Source organism: Herpailurus yagouaroundi, unplaced genomic scaffold, assembly GCF_014898765.1.
Source record: "Herpailurus yagouaroundi ecotype Mexico unplaced genomic scaffold, PumYag 187, whole genome shotgun sequence".
Lineage (NCBI taxonomy): Eukaryota > Metazoa > Chordata > Mammalia > Carnivora > Felidae > Herpailurus > Herpailurus yagouaroundi.
In genome coordinates, this window is record NW_024412418.1 from 7,043,100 (window position 1) to 7,062,660 (window position 19,561).

At 37.8% G+C, this 19,561-nt stretch overlaps 1 protein-coding gene across 4 annotated transcripts in view; it reads left to right on the plus strand.

Annotated features, from left to right (window-relative positions):
- Nucleotides 1–19,561, plus strand: part of CKAP5 (cytoskeleton associated protein 5) — a 114,418-nt gene that overhangs the window by 49,590 nt on the left and 45,267 nt on the right. For all 4 annotated transcript variants that reach the window (XM_040495282.1, XM_040495285.1, XM_040495284.1 and 1 more), the window contains exons 6-16: nucleotides 479–611; nucleotides 844–944; nucleotides 2,944–3,057; nucleotides 10,379–10,483; nucleotides 13,217–13,306; nucleotides 13,419–13,583; nucleotides 14,388–14,516; nucleotides 15,072–15,254; nucleotides 17,982–18,095; nucleotides 18,386–18,496; nucleotides 19,461–19,553. In XM_040495282.1, the coding sequence (XP_040351216.1) occupies nucleotides 479–611; nucleotides 844–944; nucleotides 2,944–3,057; nucleotides 10,379–10,483; nucleotides 13,217–13,306; nucleotides 13,419–13,583; nucleotides 14,388–14,516; nucleotides 15,072–15,254; nucleotides 17,982–18,095; nucleotides 18,386–18,496; nucleotides 19,461–19,553 (1,338 nt within the window). The remainder of the gene's footprint in view (nucleotides 1–478; nucleotides 612–843; nucleotides 945–2,943; nucleotides 3,058–10,378; nucleotides 10,484–13,216; nucleotides 13,307–13,418; nucleotides 13,584–14,387; nucleotides 14,517–15,071; nucleotides 15,255–17,981; nucleotides 18,096–18,385; nucleotides 18,497–19,460; nucleotides 19,554–19,561) is intronic.

Sequence of the window (19,561 nt, forward strand, 5' to 3'; positions counted from 1 at the left end):
TTTTGTCTTCTCAAGTTAAATACCATGCATTCAGTGATTCTAGTATGTCAGTGTTGAGTCTATAGCAGTTTAAAAGATCCCTTTATCATGCTGTTGGGTAGCAGGACTTAATGTCTATTTGGACAAAATGCATTTTATCTGTTTTTTGGACAAAATGCATTTTATCTCTTTTTTATTACAGTTAGTTTTAGAGACATTATCTAATACAAGTATATCTGAATTCATGAACTAATGAGTATTCTAAAAAGTAGATTTTTTTCTAAGTGCTTAGTCCTACATCTTAGGTAGTAAATATGTGAGTTTGACTTATGTCAAACACGTATTTGGTATATACCAAATATATACACTTTAAATGTATATCGTTTCTTGTTTGCCTTGTTAGAACTACATAAATAAGAAATTGGGTTCTGATGTTAGTAAATGTTCTGTAGTGGTGAGGATGTAGGCATATTTTAAAAATATTTTATGATATTTGTAGTTGAAAGAACTAGAAGAAGAATGGGTCAAATTGCCAACAGGTGCTCCTAAACCAAGTCGATTTCTGCGTTCGCAGCAAGAACTAGAAGCGAAATTGGAACAGCAACAGTCTGCTGGTGGCGATGCTGAGGGAGGTAAGCCAGTTTTTAAAACACCGGTTTCTCTGAAAATAAGAACAGGCCCTACCCCAAGGACATAGGCACGTTTTGTAGGACTGCCATTTAATACAATAAAAGTTGTTTATAGCATTAATAACGGATTCTGTCCATATAGCGATTTCATCAGGTTGTGAAAGGAGTGATAACTATTTGATAAGTAGAAACATTCCATCTGTTTTTAAGGTTTGTTTTGTTTTTCTTCTGGAAGGTGGTGATGATGGTGATGAGGTGCCACAGATAGATGCTTATGAGCTATTGGAGGCAGTAGAAATTCTTTCCAAACTTCCCAAAGACTTTTATGATAAAATTGTAAGTAACGGTAACCTTCTTTCATTTATTTCATGTTAAACAGTTACTTGATTATAATTAGAGTGTTCTATGGAGCCCTTGCCCGGTATACCCCCTTCCACCCCATATCTTCCCTAGGAGAATGAATCAGTTGCTTCTTTGTTCCCATACTACTTTGTATATATACCTACGGTAGCACTTTCTTTTACTTGTCTTGCCAAAAACCAGAACACTATTTTTGACTTCTCATTTTTCCTCATTGTCTTTCTGGTTTTACCTTTAAATATCTCTCAAATTCATCTCCTTTTCTCCATCCCACTGCCAGTAATTTACCCCAGAGTTCCTTGACCTTGGTACTGTTGACATTTTTTGCCAGGTAATTCTTGGTTTTGGGGGGGCTGTCCTATGTATTGTGGGGTGTTTGGCAGCATCTCTGGCAGTTACCCACCTAATATCAATAATACCATTACTCAAGTCAATCTCAATGTCTCCAGACTTTACTAAATGTACCCCAAGAGACACAATTACTCCCAACCGAGAGTCTTATCCCAACCACTACCACCATCTTTTGCCCCACGTGCTGCAGTAGTCTTCTTATAAGACTACCTGTCTCTGCTCTTGCCTCCTTCCATCATATTTTCGAATGTAATCAAAGCTGTCATTTTTGAAAATAAAAATCTTCCCATATCATTGCCTCACTAATGTCTGAAATCATCCTATGGCCATTGAGGCAAACTATGACACATTTGAGGCCTCTGCTTATCTTCCAGCCACTTCTCTAATTACCGTCTAATTATTGTGCTCCCATCATACTGAACTCCTCCCGGTATCAGATATGCCACACTTTCCCCACTAAACTCTGGACCTTACGGGGCGCCTGGGTGGCGCAGTCGGTTAAGTGTCCGACTTCAGCCAGGTCACGATCTCGCGGTCCGGGAGTTCGAGCCCCGCGTCAGGCTCTGGGCGGATGGCTCAGAGCCTGGAGCCTGTTTCTGATTCTGTGTCTCCCTCTCTCTCTGCCCCTCCCCCATTCATGCTCTGTCTCTCTCTGTCCCAAAAATAAATAAATGTTGAAAAAAAAAAAATTTAAACTCTGGACCTTAATATATGCTGTTCTTTCTGACTATAGCATTCTCCCCGATTCACCCCATAATACTTCTTGATCCTCTAGGTCTTACCTTAAGAATCACTTTTTAAGGGAGATCCTACCTGTTAGCCTAAAGTAGATTAAATCCTCTTGCTGTAACACCAAAGCAGCTTGTACTTCTCTTTTCATAGTGGTCCTGACCTAGGATTTATTTATTTATTGAAGACCTTCCTAGCTCTGCCATCAGCTCCTTCAGTCCCCCATTAACTTCTGATTAACAAATATTTGGTAAATTGAATTCCACTGTAATCTCCTCCAGGGTGACAAGTTTGTCATCTTCTTTATATCCCCAGTTCTTTCAAATAGTGGGTATTCAAAATTATTGAATGATTAATTGATCTCTAGTGAAGTATTTTCTGCTTTATGGTTATCAAACAAAAGGATTAGCATTGTAGCACCAATGTATAAAACGGATCTCCAATGTTAGAACAATTTTGGCTGTTGGTTGTATGATGGTCTTTTTCTAATCTTTTTAATGTTGTTAGTATGGACATTCCTTTCACCTGTGAGATATGCTAGAAATGCTTTCTAGCAGTGTTTTCTGTTTAATACTTGTTTACTAACATTTGCCTAGAAAATGAGAAGGAAAAGTCTGTGGTATCCCATTCTTTTACTTGTAGAACTTTTAGGGTTATGAATTGTTATGAAAATACTTACTATGTATGAACAAAATTTTATATGTATATATGAGCAAATCATTCTGATTTGCCTCACAATTTTGCAATTTTATTTTTTAACCAGCTTTAGAAAAAAATTTCTGAAAACAAAAGATAATTGTGTATCTTTGAATTAGGAGCATGCAAGAAATAGACTTTTATTTTCTTATTTTGCCTTATTTTCTGTTCTATAAGTGATTCATACTATGTCTTGCAGGAGGCAAAAAAATGGCAAGAGAGAAAAGAAGCCCTGGAGGCTGTAGAAGTACTAGTGAAAAACCCCAAACTGGAAGCAGGCGATTATGCAGATTTAGTAAAAGCATTAAAGAAGGTAAACATGAAGAGTGTCAACATTGGTACATTGGTATCTCAACAACAGACCAGGCCTTTGAATTTCTCATCATCTGTCATTGTTTTTATCACAACTACATTGCCATTTAAGGAACACTATTGATGGTTTTCTAATTATAGGCATACCCTTTTTTTTTTTTAATTATGATTTTTTTTTTTTTTTGAGAGAGACAGAGCATGAGCGGGGGAGGGGCAGAAAGAGAGAGGGAGACACAGAATCCAAAGCAGGCTCCAGGCACTGAGCTGTCCGCACAGAGCCCAATGTGGGGCTCAAACTCACAGACCATGAGATCATGACCTGAGCCAAAGTCAGACGCTTAACTGACTAAGCTACTCCAGGTGCCCCAGGCATGCCCTTTTAAAGGATTGTTTAAAGTGATTGTCCTATGTTAGTGTGGAGGGATTGTGTCCCAAGTTAGTGTGGAGGGATTGGTTTTTATTCTTTGTTTATTATCACTTACTCTAAGTATGCTGTCTGATAGCATATACAGACCTCACGAAAAAGAGGATCTTGCTAATATAGAACCAAATATTCCAGTTTTATAATTCCATAGGATGAACTATTTATTTTTTTAATGTTTGTTTATTTTTGAGACACAGAGAGACAGAGCATGATCAGGGGAGGGGCAGAGAGAGAGGGAGACACAGAGTCTGAAGCAGGCTCTAGGCTCTGAGCTGTCAGCATAGAGCCAGACTTGGGGCTTGAACTCACAGACTGTGAGATCATGACCTGAGCCGAAGTCAGATGCTTAACCAACTGAGCCACCCAGGCGCCCCTATTATTTTTTTAATTTATTTTTTAATGTCTATTTACTTTTGAGAGAGAGAGAGAACGCGCGCGCGAGCAAGTGGGGGAGGGGCAGAGAGAGAGGGAGATACATAATTTGAAGCAGGCTCCAGGCTTTGAGCTGTGAGCACAGATCCCAACGCAGGGCTCAAACTTACAAACCATGAGATCATGACCTGAGCCAAAGTCCGATGCTTAAGTGACTGAGCCACCCAGGTGCCCCTGTAGGATGAACTATTTAAATTGGCTCTATTTAATGGGACGAATACTAAATATGAGGCATATTTTTCCATTAGATAGCTAATGATGCCACCTTGTATATCTGCGTGCAAAGTAAAAGATGTAGGGAAATGTGGTCATTATAAAGCAGGTAAGTGCTAAATAAGAAAGAAATGTTTTTAGAAAACACTTTGGTGTTTTGGTTTGGTGTCGCTTAGGTTTAACCAAGTTGAATGCTGTTGGTGGATAAATTTATATGTAGTGGCTTTCCATAAAATCTGAAAATATAGATCAAACACTGTGGACATAGGTGTAGAGCTTAAGAACAAACTCTGAGAAGACATGTTCTTAAATATAGAAAACTTTGTTTCATTTGCTTCTTCAGCCTGAAATTACAAAGGACTAGAATGGTGAGAGAGGAGGTTAATTTTTAATTATATGCACATGTAAGTATAGTTATTCTCATTCGTGGTACTTATGTTCTGTAAAGTCACCAAAACACTGAATAGCAAATACCAAACCATTGCTCCTAAGGGAACACAGGGCACAGGGCTAGGGTCCTGTGACTCTTTGGTCTCAACATTTCATCAACCAGTCAATACATAGCTTATTTTATTCTGTTTGAAGATGTCTCATTTAATATATATTATTGATGCATTAACGGTGAACTCAGGGCCAGCAGCACTATAACTCATGCCTTGCATAAAGCTTATTTAACACACATAATTTCTGCGTGAGGCATATCACGGCCTTTTTGTGCTTAGGATCACTAGACAGCACTTCACTGCCCTTGGGGGCCATTTTAAACAGTGAAAGCAGCAACGAAAATCACAAAAATGAAAAAAAAAAAAGAAAAAGAAATGCACTAAACAGACCATGAAAAACATACTGTTTACAGTATGAGAGCTGAAAGAAGTCAGAGTGTTGCTTTGTTCATTCTCAGCTGGGACTGTGCACACCAGGCAACTCAGATTTTCCACAGCTCTTTGCTTGTCTGAATGACCAGGAGAGTGCTGCGAGAATTGATTTTGGGGGTTATAAATAAACGTTAACGAGTAGGTGAATTCGCAAATATGAAACCCGTGAATAATGAGAACGGACTATGTTTTCTCATTCTCAGCCTCCCACACTTTCTTCCAAGTGAGATTTGGAAGCAGAGATATGATTTGTCACAATCTTTTAGTCTTCCATCTTCCAATCCTGAAGAACCCAGACCCAGGCAAGATTAGTGAGAAGGGAGTTGCCCAGGGGGAAAAGATTTCACCAACCTGGAGCTTGGGAGGAAAGAGGAGGGGTAAAAAGGCACTAAGAGAAGGAAATGGAATTCTAATGGCCTTGAGAACTTCAGATTCTCTGTGAATTCCAGCATATAATTTTTATCAGGAATCTTAGTACTTGGCCCTGAATTCTCAATGCCTCAGATAGAAGCTCTTATTTTTTCTTATCTAATGGTACAAATATTAGTTGATACTTTCCACATGGATTTCCTTAGGATATTAGCTTTTCAAATAGTGTTCTGTGATTTCCATTGGCATTATGAATATAAATATAATCTTGCTGATTTGCAGATAGGATCATGGATTTTATATTTCGGTAGACATAGACACAATAGATTTCTGTGAGAAACTTCTCCCTCTTCACATGGTAAAGTGGGGGGGGGGGCGATCAAAGGCTACAAACAAGTGAAAAGAAATTTAATTTTGTGGTTAAAATATTTAAAACAATGAAAAGTTAACTTCAATTGTATAAATTAACCTGAAACAAGGCATTAACATTTTTTTTGTGTGATTTTACTTACATGTAAACACAAACTTCGTATTCATATTATATTGACTTAAGAGAGACCTATCAAAAACGTGGAAATGGTGAAATAAGAGAATGAAATTGAGTAGGCTACAGACCGATCACTCTTCCCTCCATAGTCTTTTCTCTCTATTGTCTATATTGAGTAATCCCAGTAATTTCCCTATTTTTTGCCTTTAATACAAGTAGTAAAGAACTACTCATTTGAAATTCCTTATGGTATTCCTGAAATTATTTCTTAAACTGTCTTCTTTCAAGCTGTCATCTGACTTAGCATATTTTATGGACTTTCCTGTTCTCACAAGTTATAGGTTCCTTCATTTATAAAGATACCTTCTCCCCTGCCCCTTACTCCCACCTCCCCCCAATATCTTCTTTGCTTGTCAATTACCTATGGATGTTGGTTGATATCTTTAGATTAAGATTTGGGTTTTCAAGGTGTTTTTATTATATACTCTACAGACTTATGTGTTATTAGACTTTTTTCACTTGGTTTTTCTATATTTCCCCCCTTATTGCTTACATTCATCATAGTTTTTTTTTTTAATTTTTTAAATGTTTGTTTATTTTTGAGACAGAGAGAGAGAGAGAGAGAGAGAGACAGTGAGAGTGGGGGAGGGGCAGAGAGAGGGAGACAGAATCTGAAGCAGGCTCCAGGCTCTGAGCTGTCAGCACAGAGCCCGATGTGGGGCTTGAACCCACAAACCGTGAGTTCATGACCTGAGCCTAAGTCGGATACTTAACTGACTGAGCCCCCCAGGTGGCCCCATCATAGTTTTCTAAACACAATAATCATGGTGAATTTCATTGACTTCTCTCTTTGTCAGCAGAATGCTTTTGTTCTGGTTACTGTTAACCAGTAGCTTACATTGCTAGTTAAAGATAAATACTAGATGGTTACTAGAGTTGACCCTTGATGAACAATATAGGTTTGAACTGCATGGGTCTACCTACTTACACATGGGTTTTTTTCAATGAATATAGCATAGTAGTGTAAATGTATTTTCCTTGTGATTTTTTTAAAATAACTTCTCTAGCTTACTTTATTACAAGAATATAGAATATAATACATACACAAAATATGTGCTAATCAATGGTTTATGTTATCAGAAAGGCTTCTGGTCAGTAGTAGGCTATCAGTAATTAAGTTTGGGGGGAGTCAAAAGTTATATGTGGATTTTGACTGCATGGAGGATCAGTGCCCCTAACCCTCATGTTCAAGGATCATCTATCTGTACTTAAAATCTTATTGTAGGCCTAGCTTAAAGGGAGAAGTGACAGCACTTTTAATTATAGAATATTTCCCATTATTTAGGTTAAATTAACATTGTGAGCTAAAGCTTCCTTCCTATAGTCTACAACAGAGTCACAGAGTGTTTTCAAATCTGGAATGGAGTCCTTCCCTGCATATTCTATTTGTCTTAAAAATAAACACTTCTCCGCCTTCCTCACTCCCATTTCCCAGTTTAGAACAACTTTAGTCAAACTGGGATGTTTGACATGTTTGACATGTGTTGATAGGCAAATAGGCCTGATCCATTATTCACCTATAAGTTCATTCAATCCTTTACCATCTTGAATTATAGTAGGTTTACAACATCCTCTTCAAAACTTTCCTAGGACCATCAGTGTCTAGGATTCAGCTTCCACTGGTTACTGCTCTAATGGTGGATAAGGAGAACTCTTCTCCTAAGAATGGGATTGATCGATGGCCATCTGCTTCTGAACTATATTAAAATACTGGCTCCAAATCCCATCCCAGATTCATTGAACTAAGATTTCTTGGAATGGGGTCTGGCATGTTTTTTTTTTTTTTTTTTTTTTAATTTTTTTTTTTTTTTTTTTTAAAGTTTTTTTTTTTTTGGGACAGAGAGAGACAGAGCATGAATGGGGGAGGGGCAGAGAGAGAGGGAGACACAGAATCAGAAACAGGCTCCAGGCTCTGAGCCATCAGCCCAGAGCCCGACGCGGGGCTCGAACTCACGGACTGCGAGATCGTGACCTGGCTGAAGTCGGACGCTTACCCGACTGCGCCACCCAGGCGCCCCGGGTCTGGCATGTTTTTGATGACCATTCCTAGAATATACATGTAGATGTTAAATCTGAAGCCTAGCACCTAAATAATACCTGAGAGTTCTTTTGGTTAAAAAAAAAAAAAAAAAAAGGGTAATCCAAACATTTACAAATGTCAGTAGTGAATTTATTTTTATTTTAATGTTTATTTATTTTTGAGAGAGAGAGAGAGAGACAGAGTGCGAGCAGGGACAGGGCAGAGGGAGAGGGAGACACAGAATCTGAAGCAGGCTCCAGGCTCTGAGCCGTCAGCACAGAGCCCGATGTGGGGCTTGAACTTACTAACTGTGAGATCGTGGCCTGAGCTGAAGTCAGACACTTAACCAGCTGAGCCACCCAGGTGCCCCACAAATGCCAATAGTGAATTTAATACAGAACCGAAGGGAGGGGTGCCTGGGTGGCTCAGTCGGTTAAGCATCCGACTTCAGCTCAGGTCATGATCTCACGGTCTGTGAGTTCAAGCCCTGCGTCGGTCTCTGTGCTGACAGCTCAGAGCCTGGACCCCGCTTCAGATTCTGTGTCTCTCCCCCTCTCTCTGTCCCTCCCCTGCTCATGCTCTGTCTTTCTCTGTCTCAAAAATAAATAAAAGCATTAAAAAAAATTTTTTTAATTAAAAAAAAAAACTGAAGGGAATTTTTTTCTCCATGGATTTACAGTAGTTAGGGATTTAACAAAATGTTTATTAGGACCCTGATCTCATTTTCTCATAAGGAAAATGAATTTGCCACAGCATGAGTTTACAGCATGAATATGCTTTAGCAAAGAAAGCAAAAGCTTTGGAGTAGAACTGGATTTAAATCACATCATATCACATTTGCTAGTTCTTACCTCAAGCAAATTAATCTATATTTAATTTTTGAAATCTATAAAATTTGCTAATATTATCTACAGGGTTTTGGGTAAAAAATTAAATACAGATTATAAAGCACCTATAAAATTATAACATCTAATTTGTTTTTAATAAATGTTAATCTTAACTCTTCATCCTTACTCCTCAGCATTTAGGGAGTGCAGCTAAATGCCATCTAGAACTTCCTGGCATGCTAGCCATTAGGGGTTGTTTAATTCAGGGAATCTGGAAGGAAGCATTCTACTTACGGAATATCAGATCTTAGAAACTAAATAAAATCCAAAGTGGAATGGAAGCATTACTTCTACTTGGGAAAAAAAGTGAAGAGTGAAAAAAACAAGGATCTGAGACATGTCAGAATAAAACAGCTTTTGGGGGCACCTGGGTGGCTGAGTTGGTTAAACGTCTGACTTTGGCTCAGGTCATGATCTCATGGTTCGTGAGTTCAAGCCCTACATTGGGCTCTCTGCTGTCAGCACAGAGCCCACTTAGGATCCTGTCTGTCTCTCTCTCTGCCCCCCCCTTCAAAAATAGGTAAACATTTAAAAAATAAAATAAAGTAGCTTTTTAACATCCAACTGACTTGAGCAGTATACCGCAGTAAAATCTTAGCAGGAAGGTACCCAGGCATAGTCACTGTCTTGCTTAATTGACACAGCTGCAGCTACTACCTCTGAGCTTTGATAATGCTGGGTTTTGTGGGGCATAATGTAGGGGGATGGTAGTATAAGCAATGCTGGAGGAGACTCTGTTAAGAGACTGTAAATGCACACTTGATGATCATCAGGTAATATGGCAGCTGCAAGGGGGCTCCTGGGTGGCTCATTCAGTTAAGTATCCGACTTTTGATTTCAGCACAGGTTATGCATGACCTCTCGGTTTGTGACAGCATTATCCTTCTTGGGATTCTCTCTTTCCCTCGCTCTCTGCCCATTCCCTGCTGATGTGAACTAACTTTCTCTTGCCCTCTCTCTCTCTCTCTTTTTCTCTCTCTCTCGCGCGTGCGCGCTCTCAGAATAAATAAATAAACTTTAAAATGGCAGCTGCAAAGCCAGAAGCTCCCTCAGAGGAATGGTTGCAATGGCATTTGCAATTTAGAGCCCCCACGGACTTCTGGAAGGTACTGAGAGCAGTTTCTACCAGTGCTCCTTTAGTATAAATGTTGGAGCTGCCGCCTTGTGGTGTCTTTCCTCTGAGATACACTGTCTTTTGGCTTTTCCTGCCCCAGAGCAAAGTCAGCAAGCCTCCAGCTTCTCTGCTAGTGTTGGAGTCCCCTCCTACACAGTTGTGCAATGCTGACAGCCCAGATGACCACTAATGGAGAGTTAACTATTTGAAGTTGTGGTTTAATGTGTGTTACTGGTAGAACTTTTAAGGTAAGAGACTAAACAGAATGAAGGGAAGCCCCCAAATTTGGTATTGTCAAGGAAGACTTTTTCCTCTTTTGCAGGAAACAAAATTGGCTGTCCATTAGCATAACACGGTACAGAGTTCTTTTAAGAATAAATTTTCAGTCTCCTTCTCCTGAGTTGTGACTATTTTGTTTTCTTTTTTTTCCTCCCTTTGTAGGTTGTTGGAAAGGACACCAATGTCATGTTGGTGGCTTTGGCAGCAAAATGTCTTACTGGCCTAGCTGTTGGACTAAGGAAGAAATTTGGACAATATGCAGGACATGTGAGTAACACTCCTTTTTAGATATAAATCAACAACATTAACAAGAATGGCAGGCTAGTTTGCTTTAGGATTTAAAATAGGTCTTTATATATTGGGCAAAGTGAATTTTTCATTAAGTTTTATTAAAATTGAGCATAATTCCTCAAAACATTTCAATAAAGATGTCAGTTATAACTAAATTCATTAGCTTTATATAGAAAATTGGGCATATGACCTAAATATTTAGTTGAGTTGATTTGCTTATTATTTACTTATTAATATCCTGCTTTGTTCTTATGAGATTATGTGTAGTATAACAGGATTAAATGAAACTGGTGATAACTAACACAGAGTAAAAATGAAAGTAGGAAAGGCAGTATAAAGCCAGAAGTGAGATGAATATATAAAATGTATTTTATAGCATTTTCTTATTTGAAAAATAATAATCTACTTACATACTTGAGACATTTTCTATAGATTAGAGTCTTGGTAGTGTATCAGTTTAATTTATTCTAAGAAACCTGACTGAAAACATTTGTTGAATATACTGTCTTTGTGTAAATTTAGAAGCACTCAAGTTTGATAACAGTTTTAATAAACTGAGATGTTTTCTTTAACTGTGGCATTTGTCAGTTGGCCTCTAAATCTGGTCTGAATTACTTAGAGTGGTTCAGCATCCTGAAAATTGCTCATACTGAACTTTAGGGTTGAACTTGCTAGCCACTTGATCATTTGATTCCCTAGATTGACTTTTTAGAGACTCCTTATAGTTTGTATTTATGTTGTGAAGCTAATGTCTAACCTCAGTTATGGCATTTGGAGCTTGCTTACTCATAGCATTGAACATAATTTCAGAGAACTTAACTGGAAGAAAAAAAAAGGACTCTACTAAATAAAAATAAATCATGACTAGCTTGTTACCAGGGAAATAAAAATATGGGTCCATAAAACCCTTAACATGTAACCCATGTAAAATCATGTAACATGTAAAACATGCAATTCATGAATTGGAATAAAATGATAAGCAACATTTTCTAGCAATCAGTAGTATTTATTATGCAATACTTGTGTGCTTATGTGATAGTGTGTTAATTAGCTTTTGGTCAGTTTTGTGCTACTTACTAGAATATTTAAAAAAGAACATACTTTTGTCTTAATAATAACTTTTAACCTAGAAAACTATTTTTAAGATACATTTTAATTTACTAAATCCTAGTTGAATGATTACCTGGCCTGGTTTGAATTCTGATTCTGGCTTTGTGACATTTTGTTATGCAGCTTAAAGTTATAAAGCTTATAGTTCGGAGTATTTTCCCCCCCTCAAAGTAGATCATATATAGTGTTTGATTTCAAACATGTTAATAGTTCATGTTTACTTTCTTTAGCTATTTATAAGCTATTTTTTTTTTTTTTGGTAAAAAATAATATATATATAAAAGCATGCTTGAGCTTTATAACCATTAAAACATTTTGATTTTCAATAGTTTATAACTAACTCCTAGTATTAAAAAGTCTTTTATATTTCTCCATGGAAACTGAATTCCTTCTGGTCTCTATCACTTCTGTGAAATCTTAAAAAATATTTTTTGAATGCCTTTGAACTTTGCTATATCTTTTTGACCTCAAAAGACAACTTTTTTTTTTTAATTTTTTTTCAACGTTTTTATTTATTTTTGGGACAGAGAGAGACGGAGCATGAATGGGGGAGGGGCAGAGAGAGAGGGAGACAGAGAATCGGAAACAGGCTCCAGGCTCTGAGCCATCCGCCCAGAGCCCGACGCGGGGCTCGAACTCACAGACCGCGAGATCGTGACCTGGCTGAAGTCGGATGCTTAACCGACTGCGCCACCCAGGCGCCCCTCAAAAGACAACTTTAATTTGCCTGTTAGCACAGTGCCTGGCACTCAATAGATATTAAGTATTCAATAAATATTTAATTTAATAAATTAGTGATAGTTTATAAGATAATTATAAAAATTCCAACTTTATTGATCTAAACTTAGTACATCCTTCTGATCAAAATTGCTGTAATTTCAGTTACCATTTCTTTCTCTTTAGTGTAGTGAAGGGGTGGGAGACATCTCAGTCTGGTGAAGTATATCGGAATCTTAGAGGGGAAGAGAAATTATACACTCTGTCTATTCCCGTATCCTAAATCCACCTAGTTGAGAATCTTTTTGTCTAATAAGAGATGGTGCTCTGATAAAAATGACTATATGGTTGCATTAAGGTGTAGATGCAGAAAATGGGTTGAGAAGCACTGCTACAGTGGCACAGAATGGGAACCCTTAATTGTTCCAGCATAAGGTTCTTGTGCCCTTAAGAAAAAAAATGACTTTTTATTCAACTTAGACGTTCACTTTGTTTTGGTAGCACCAGACATTGTTTTAGTAATGGCTGTATTGAGATATAACTTAAATACTGTAAAATTCACCCTCTTAAAGTGTATAGTTGAATGGTTTTAATATATTCACAAGGTTGTGTAACTATCACGACTATTTAATTCCAGAACATTTTCATCTTCCCCCAAAAACCTTTATGCCCACTAGCAGTCATTTCTCACTGGCAGCCACTAATCCACTTCTGTCTCTATGGATTTGACATTTCATGGCATCATTTAAATGGATCATACATAAGCCTTTATGACTAGCTTCTTTGACTTGGCATATTTTCAAGGTTCATTCATGTGTCATGTCAGTACCTCATTCATTTTTGTTGCCAGCAAAATAATATTCCAGGTGTTCACTTTCATAGGTTGTGCCAACCATTTTGGAAAAATTCAAAGAGAAGAAGCCTCAGGTGGTGCAAGCCCTGCAGGAGGCAATTGATGCAATCTTCCTTACTGTAAGTGGACAGCATGAGTTTGCACTTTTGTCTAAAGTAAATTTTGTCAGTGTAATATTTTGATTGTTCTTATAGTTGAGAAAAGCTCATTGACCATGTTTTCTTTTTAAAGACCACACTACAGAACATCAGTGAGGATGTTTTAGCAGTAATGGATAATAAAAATCCAACCATCAAGCAGCAGACATCTCTTTTCATTGCCAGAAGCTTCCGCCACTGCACTGCTTCTACCCTCCCAAAGAGCTTGCTAAAGCCCTTTTGTGCTGCTCTACTTAAGGTATAGACTCTCTCTTTGGAACTGGGGGAAATTTTTATGCCTATGGAAGATTTTTTCCCATATTAATTATGTACAATGACTACTTGACTTTCAGACTGTAGATTATGCTCTTTTGAGGAGCAGACCCTCTGTGGCTTTGGAAACTGAATCCAAATTCTTGTACTCTTTGTGTTCCTGTTCTCAAAGAAGAGCACAAGTTAGCTTTATGATTCCACTAACTGCTAAACATGTTGTTTCTTATTTGGCCCATATGCTGGTGTTCAGCTGGATCTGGCCAAGCACAGGCATACAGTTTGGAGTCTTTGAACATCATTTGCATGTGCGGCATTTTATTTTTTTTATTTTTTTTTCAACGTTTATTTATTTTTGGGACAGAGAGAGACAGAGCATGAACAGGGGAGGGGCAGAGAGAGAGGGAGACACAGAATCGGAAACAGGCTCCAGGCTCCGAGCCATCAGCCCAGAGCCTGACGCGGGGCTCGAACTCCCGGACCGCGAGATCGTGACCTGGCTGAAGTCGGACGCTTAACCGACTGCGCCACCCAGGCGCCCCGTGTGTGGCATTTTAAATAGAGGGTAGGAGGAAAAGGAAGCACTTATTTGCTGAATGGATTACCAAAGGTTTCCTTGACCCAAAAAGAATTTGTGAAAGAGTAACTGTTGGTTGGCAAGAGGAAAACTACACTTAGCTTCAGTGAACTGTAAAAAGCAAATTCTTTATCCAACAGTCATCAATCTGAATTAAAATCAGTAATACCTAAAATATCTTACATTAAGACCATTTTGCTTGCTTCCGGACCACAGCACATCAATGATTCTGCTCCTGAAGTCAGAGATGCTGCATTTGAAGCACTGGGCACTGCTTTGAAAGTGGTGGGTGAGAAAGCAGTAAATCCATTCTTAGCTGATGTGGACAAACTCAAGCTTGATAAGGTAGGTTAGTGACAGATTATAATGCAATTGGACAACAATCTTATCTCTGTGCATTATGATTTTGTTTTGATTTCATTCGTTCTATTTCATGAAGATAAAAATGATGATATCAGCTTGTGAAATTTATTTAATTTGACACTGGTGGTTCAGATCTGGAGTGTTGAAAAGATAGCTTTTGAGGATGTAAATTTCATCTTAAGCTGTAGTGGTGATATTTGTAGAGATGGCTTTCAAATTGTAAAAACACAAAGAAAAGAAAGCTGAGTGATCTGTCCCTAGAGGAAGTGAAAAGGATATTTTAAGATAAATTTGTTTCTAATACCTAAAAAGTTACTTTTCTAAATATGAATGTTTTCTATAAAAAATGTGGTTGTTGAATGTTTATTATAATTCTAATTTGTGTAGAAATAAAATGTAAGAAAGTAGATTGTTTATTTTTGCTTAAGCAAACTGAATTCTCATATAGTTGTGGTTTAGATAACTTATTAAGTAATAATGTAGTGATTATATTTCAAAGTTGGGCTTAATGATGTTCATTTCAATTTCTTTCTCTAGATCAAAGAATGTTCAGAAAAAGTAGAGCTGGTACATGGTAAGAAAGCTGGACTTGCAGCAGACAAGAAGGAATTCAAGCCTGCTCCTGGAAGGACTGCTGCCTCGGGGGCTGCAGGAGATAAGGACACAAAGGACATTTCAGCACCCAAACCAGGACCCTCAAAAAAGGCACCTGCTACTAAGGTTAATAGATGACTTGGAAAATATGGTTCAAAAGTTAGAATTTAGTAACACAGGATTGGAGTCTCGGATTCATGGTTATCCTTCCAATATGATTTCATTTGAGAAATGAACGCATTACCACATTTAAAATATAGCAGAACAACCATCAACAAAGAGTGTTCCAACAATACGTTTGGTTATGTAAACTTTAATAAAGCTAAAAATGGTAATGAAGGTACAGGAGTGCATTTTGAGTGATCTTAAAGTATTATTAAATAAAGAAATAAAATCGCAAAGCACTTAACGTTAATAACATCACTTTGGTCATTTTGCTGATAATGCCGTTGAGTTGCATCACCAAGTCTACATACCAGTCAAGGTCTTGTTACTTTTATACAGTGTGGAAGGGAAATGCCTAGAGGCAAATGTGGCATTCTTTTAGAGAACATTTGTCCTGTGGACTCTCTTAAGCATGAAATTATCTACCATGGATGTAGAAAGTTTATTCTCTTTTCTCACCCAGAACACCAGCATGAAGTCAGGGGAGAGAACTGGTATTTAATAAAGCATCATTTGGGAAGCATTTTACCTAAATAATCTCATGTAATCATCAAACAACCCTTGAAATAACTATTTTGAGATCCCTATTTTTCCAGAAAGGGAAATGGAGGCTCAGCAAGGTTAAGTATTCTACACATGCTCTAACAACTCTGATACCTATGTTGTTCATTTGTTTGTTTACTCTGACACCCCCAACCCGCCGGGGGCCCCCCCACCATACTGTAAACTTTAAAGGGTAAAGATCTTGTCACTGCTCACTCCCCCATGCATAGCGGAGTTTCTGGCAGACAGCAGGAACTGGGCACACATTTGGTGAATGGCCAGAGTTGCAGAACTGGTATTTGGACCCAGGTGCTTTTAACTATAGTCTTTGTACTTTAGTTCATCTTCTGCTGTCTCTTCAGCTTTCTAGTGGGGGGTTAGCAGCTAGTCTCTTCTGTCTCACCAGCTGTTGCCTCTCTGGATAATGACCTGGGCACAGTACCTTAAGGCCTTTTCTTATCTGGTCGACTTTCTCTTATGAAGAATTCTTTAAAATAAGTAAGTGGGGAGCAACCTGCTTCATTTTTCTCTTTAATAGATAAGTAGGACAGTATTACCAATACACCTACTAAGCCAATAAACATATATGTCTGTGAAAGAAAAAAAAAGATAAGTAGGAGATTTGTTAATTGAGGTACCTCTCTATACAGAGAGTGCTATTTATTATAGAAAAGGATCCAGAAGAAGTGTTCTGGTTAGTCAAAAAGTATAGAATTTTCTATTTTGTCGGCCAGAAAACAATTCAATTTCTAACGGGTTGTTATTATGAACCAACAGAATCATACTTCTGATACGAACCAGCAAGTATTAGAGGTTTTCATTTCATTAAAAAACCAGCATCTTAGTTTTGCTAACTACACCTTAAAAGCTCAGATTATGTTCAAGATGACATTAGTTTCAGAAGAAGTCTGGATGTTGAAGACAGTCTGGCCTTCTCTCATTTTATTTTTTCTTTCTGGTTTGGGGCATTGTTTAACAAATACCAAAATAGATAGAAGGAATGATGTGAACAGTGATATGTGTTACCATGTTAATGTTACTGTCGGTTGTGTGTCTTGTGATAAACTGCTATTTTCTTCTGACCTTTCAAAACTGGAGTAAAATAATTGAGATGTTTAAGCACAGTATTAGCAGATAGAAACCAGTGGGTATAATACAAAGTGTGACCAACTGAAGTTTACTCCAGGATTATAAGGATGGTTCAATATTAATGTTAAAAAACTTACATTTAGAGATCAAAAGAAATCTAATTTCAGACATTGAAAAAGGAATATAGTAAATTCAACATATCTTCATGATAAAAATTCTTAATACATAGAAATAGATAGATTCTTTGACATGACTAAATATCTAGAAATAGATCTATAGATAGCAGTAGACCTCGCAAACCAAAAGTCAGCATCATGCTTCATAGTGATGAAATACTAGAAGCATTACTGTTAAAGTGAGGAGTAAAGCAAAAAATGCCTGCTGGTACCGTTATTGTTTAATAACTTTATACAATTAAATAAAGAAATAAAGTAAGACCAATGCTAATATAAGGAAGGAAAAGGCACAGTTAGAATTTTTGCAGATCATATGATCATATACTTGGGAAATACAAGTAGGTCAAACAATAATAAAAAGATCCAGTAAGGTGGCCATCTTCAACATGGTTAAGCCACTTACTGCCATTGCCATAACAACCACTTTATTCCTTCAAAATTACATGGTTCTACAGTGAGTTAATGTATTTTTCTGTTATTGGGGTCCTTGTGGTGAAGTATGGGGTAAATGTTAGAAGTTAGAAACTGTCCTTTACTAATGCAGGAAAGATTTAGAGGCATTTAAAGGCATCAAATGTTAATTCTCAAATAAAATGTCATATAATTCCAGTCCATTTTCATTTCATTTACCTCATTAGCTCATTCTGAATTGAAGGTTCTTAATAGTGGGGGTCTGCAGATTTCCCCATGAATGGTCTTCAGGAGATCTGTCTGCCCTTGGAAGTGTTAAGTTCTGTGGGCACCAAAAACACAGGGTTTTTGGTTGGTTGAGTGGTCCCTCATTTTAATCAAATTTTTAGGGAGTCTCTGGCCCAAAAATGCTTAAGAACCACTGTTCTAAATCCTTAAGTGGTTTAACTTCCTTTTAAATTGCTTTTAGGCTGGTGGGCCACCTAAGAAGGGGAAGCCAGCTGCGTCAGGAGGTGCAGGGGGCACTGGAACCAAGAATAAGAAAGGACTGGAAACCAAAGAAATCGTGGAGCCTGAGCTTTCGGTCAGTATTCTACAGGATGCCTCAAACTCAGAAAACCACGGAAAGTCAATTCCTGGGAGAAGACTTGAGTTCTTTGCTGAGTTCTACAACATAGAGTTAATTGGTATTTTTCACTTAGTGAAACTGTGCCTTGGACGACCTTCCTTCCCCTTTATGGTAGTAGAGTAGAAACCTCGGGTACTATAGGATACCTATGGGAGTGTTCATGTAGTTCGGCCTGCAGCATTTTTACATTCTTGTCATCTGTTTCCTTAAGCAATTCTTAATTTTAATGTTTTTGCATCTTACAGATAGAAGTATGTGAAGAAAAAGCTTCAGCTGTCCTTCCTGCTACCTGTATACAGCTTCTAGACAGCAGTAACTGGAAGGAAAGGCTGGCTTGTATGGAGGAGTTCCAGAAGGTAGGTGCATGGGGATGAGTTGAGTGTGAAAGAACATATTACAGAGAAGTGATGACATCAACAAAGTACTTGTCCTACTTGCTGTATTTTATAAACAGTGACCATGTTTCAGAGTGTTAACTCTGATGAGCGGGGGGTGAGGGGATGGGGAGGGACTGGTTTTTTAGCTGCATAGTGTATATCTTTTAACATCTGCTTTCTGTGGCTTCTGTAAGCTCATAACTTAGTACTTAAGAAAGTTAGGTTTATTCTGAATTACAAGGTTTAGATGAATTTTAATATTATGGTATTTAATCATTAAACTTACTAGGCAAACCTATAACTCCACTTAAACCACCCCTCTTCCCTTTCTCTGCTTTCCTCTTTGTTGTCTTGATTCTTGGAAGAACAGATATTATTCCGTGGTGTGAGAGGCTCCTTTCAGAAATCTGTGTTGGAAGGGAGCATGGAAGTTCCTTTCGGCATATACTCTGTGATTCTAATGAGGAGGGTGTGGAGGAACCACAAGAGCACTGGGACTTGAGGCAGGAGACCTCGCTTCCAGGCCTGCATGTGCCATGCATCAGGTTTAGACCTGAGTTTGCACATCTTTGAAATTTAATACTTAACCACTTCTAATCTGTTCTACTTTGCTCTATGTTTTTAGGAAAATCAGATAAGTCAAAATATGTATAAGCAGTTTCTGCCTCAAACTAGGCAAATGAAAACTGTTACTGTTACATTCGTTGGACCAAATTCTTTGTGAAACCTGAAATGTGGAGGGAAAAGAGTATCACTGGTATTACTATAAGAACTGTACATCAGATATCCAACTTAAAAAGCACTATAACAAGCTATCTAAGCTCTCTCTATAACCCTCCTTACTTCCATTCTTCTCTCTTCTTCAAGTCACCTACTTCAGTATGTGCTGTTTCCCTCACTAATCATTAAACCCTTAATTCTGATTCTCTTATTTTACTTCAAGGCTGTTGAACTAATGGATCGAACTGAAATGCCATGCCAGGCATTAGTGAGGATGCTGGCCAAGAAACCTGGATGGAAGGAAACCAATTTTCAGGTAATTTT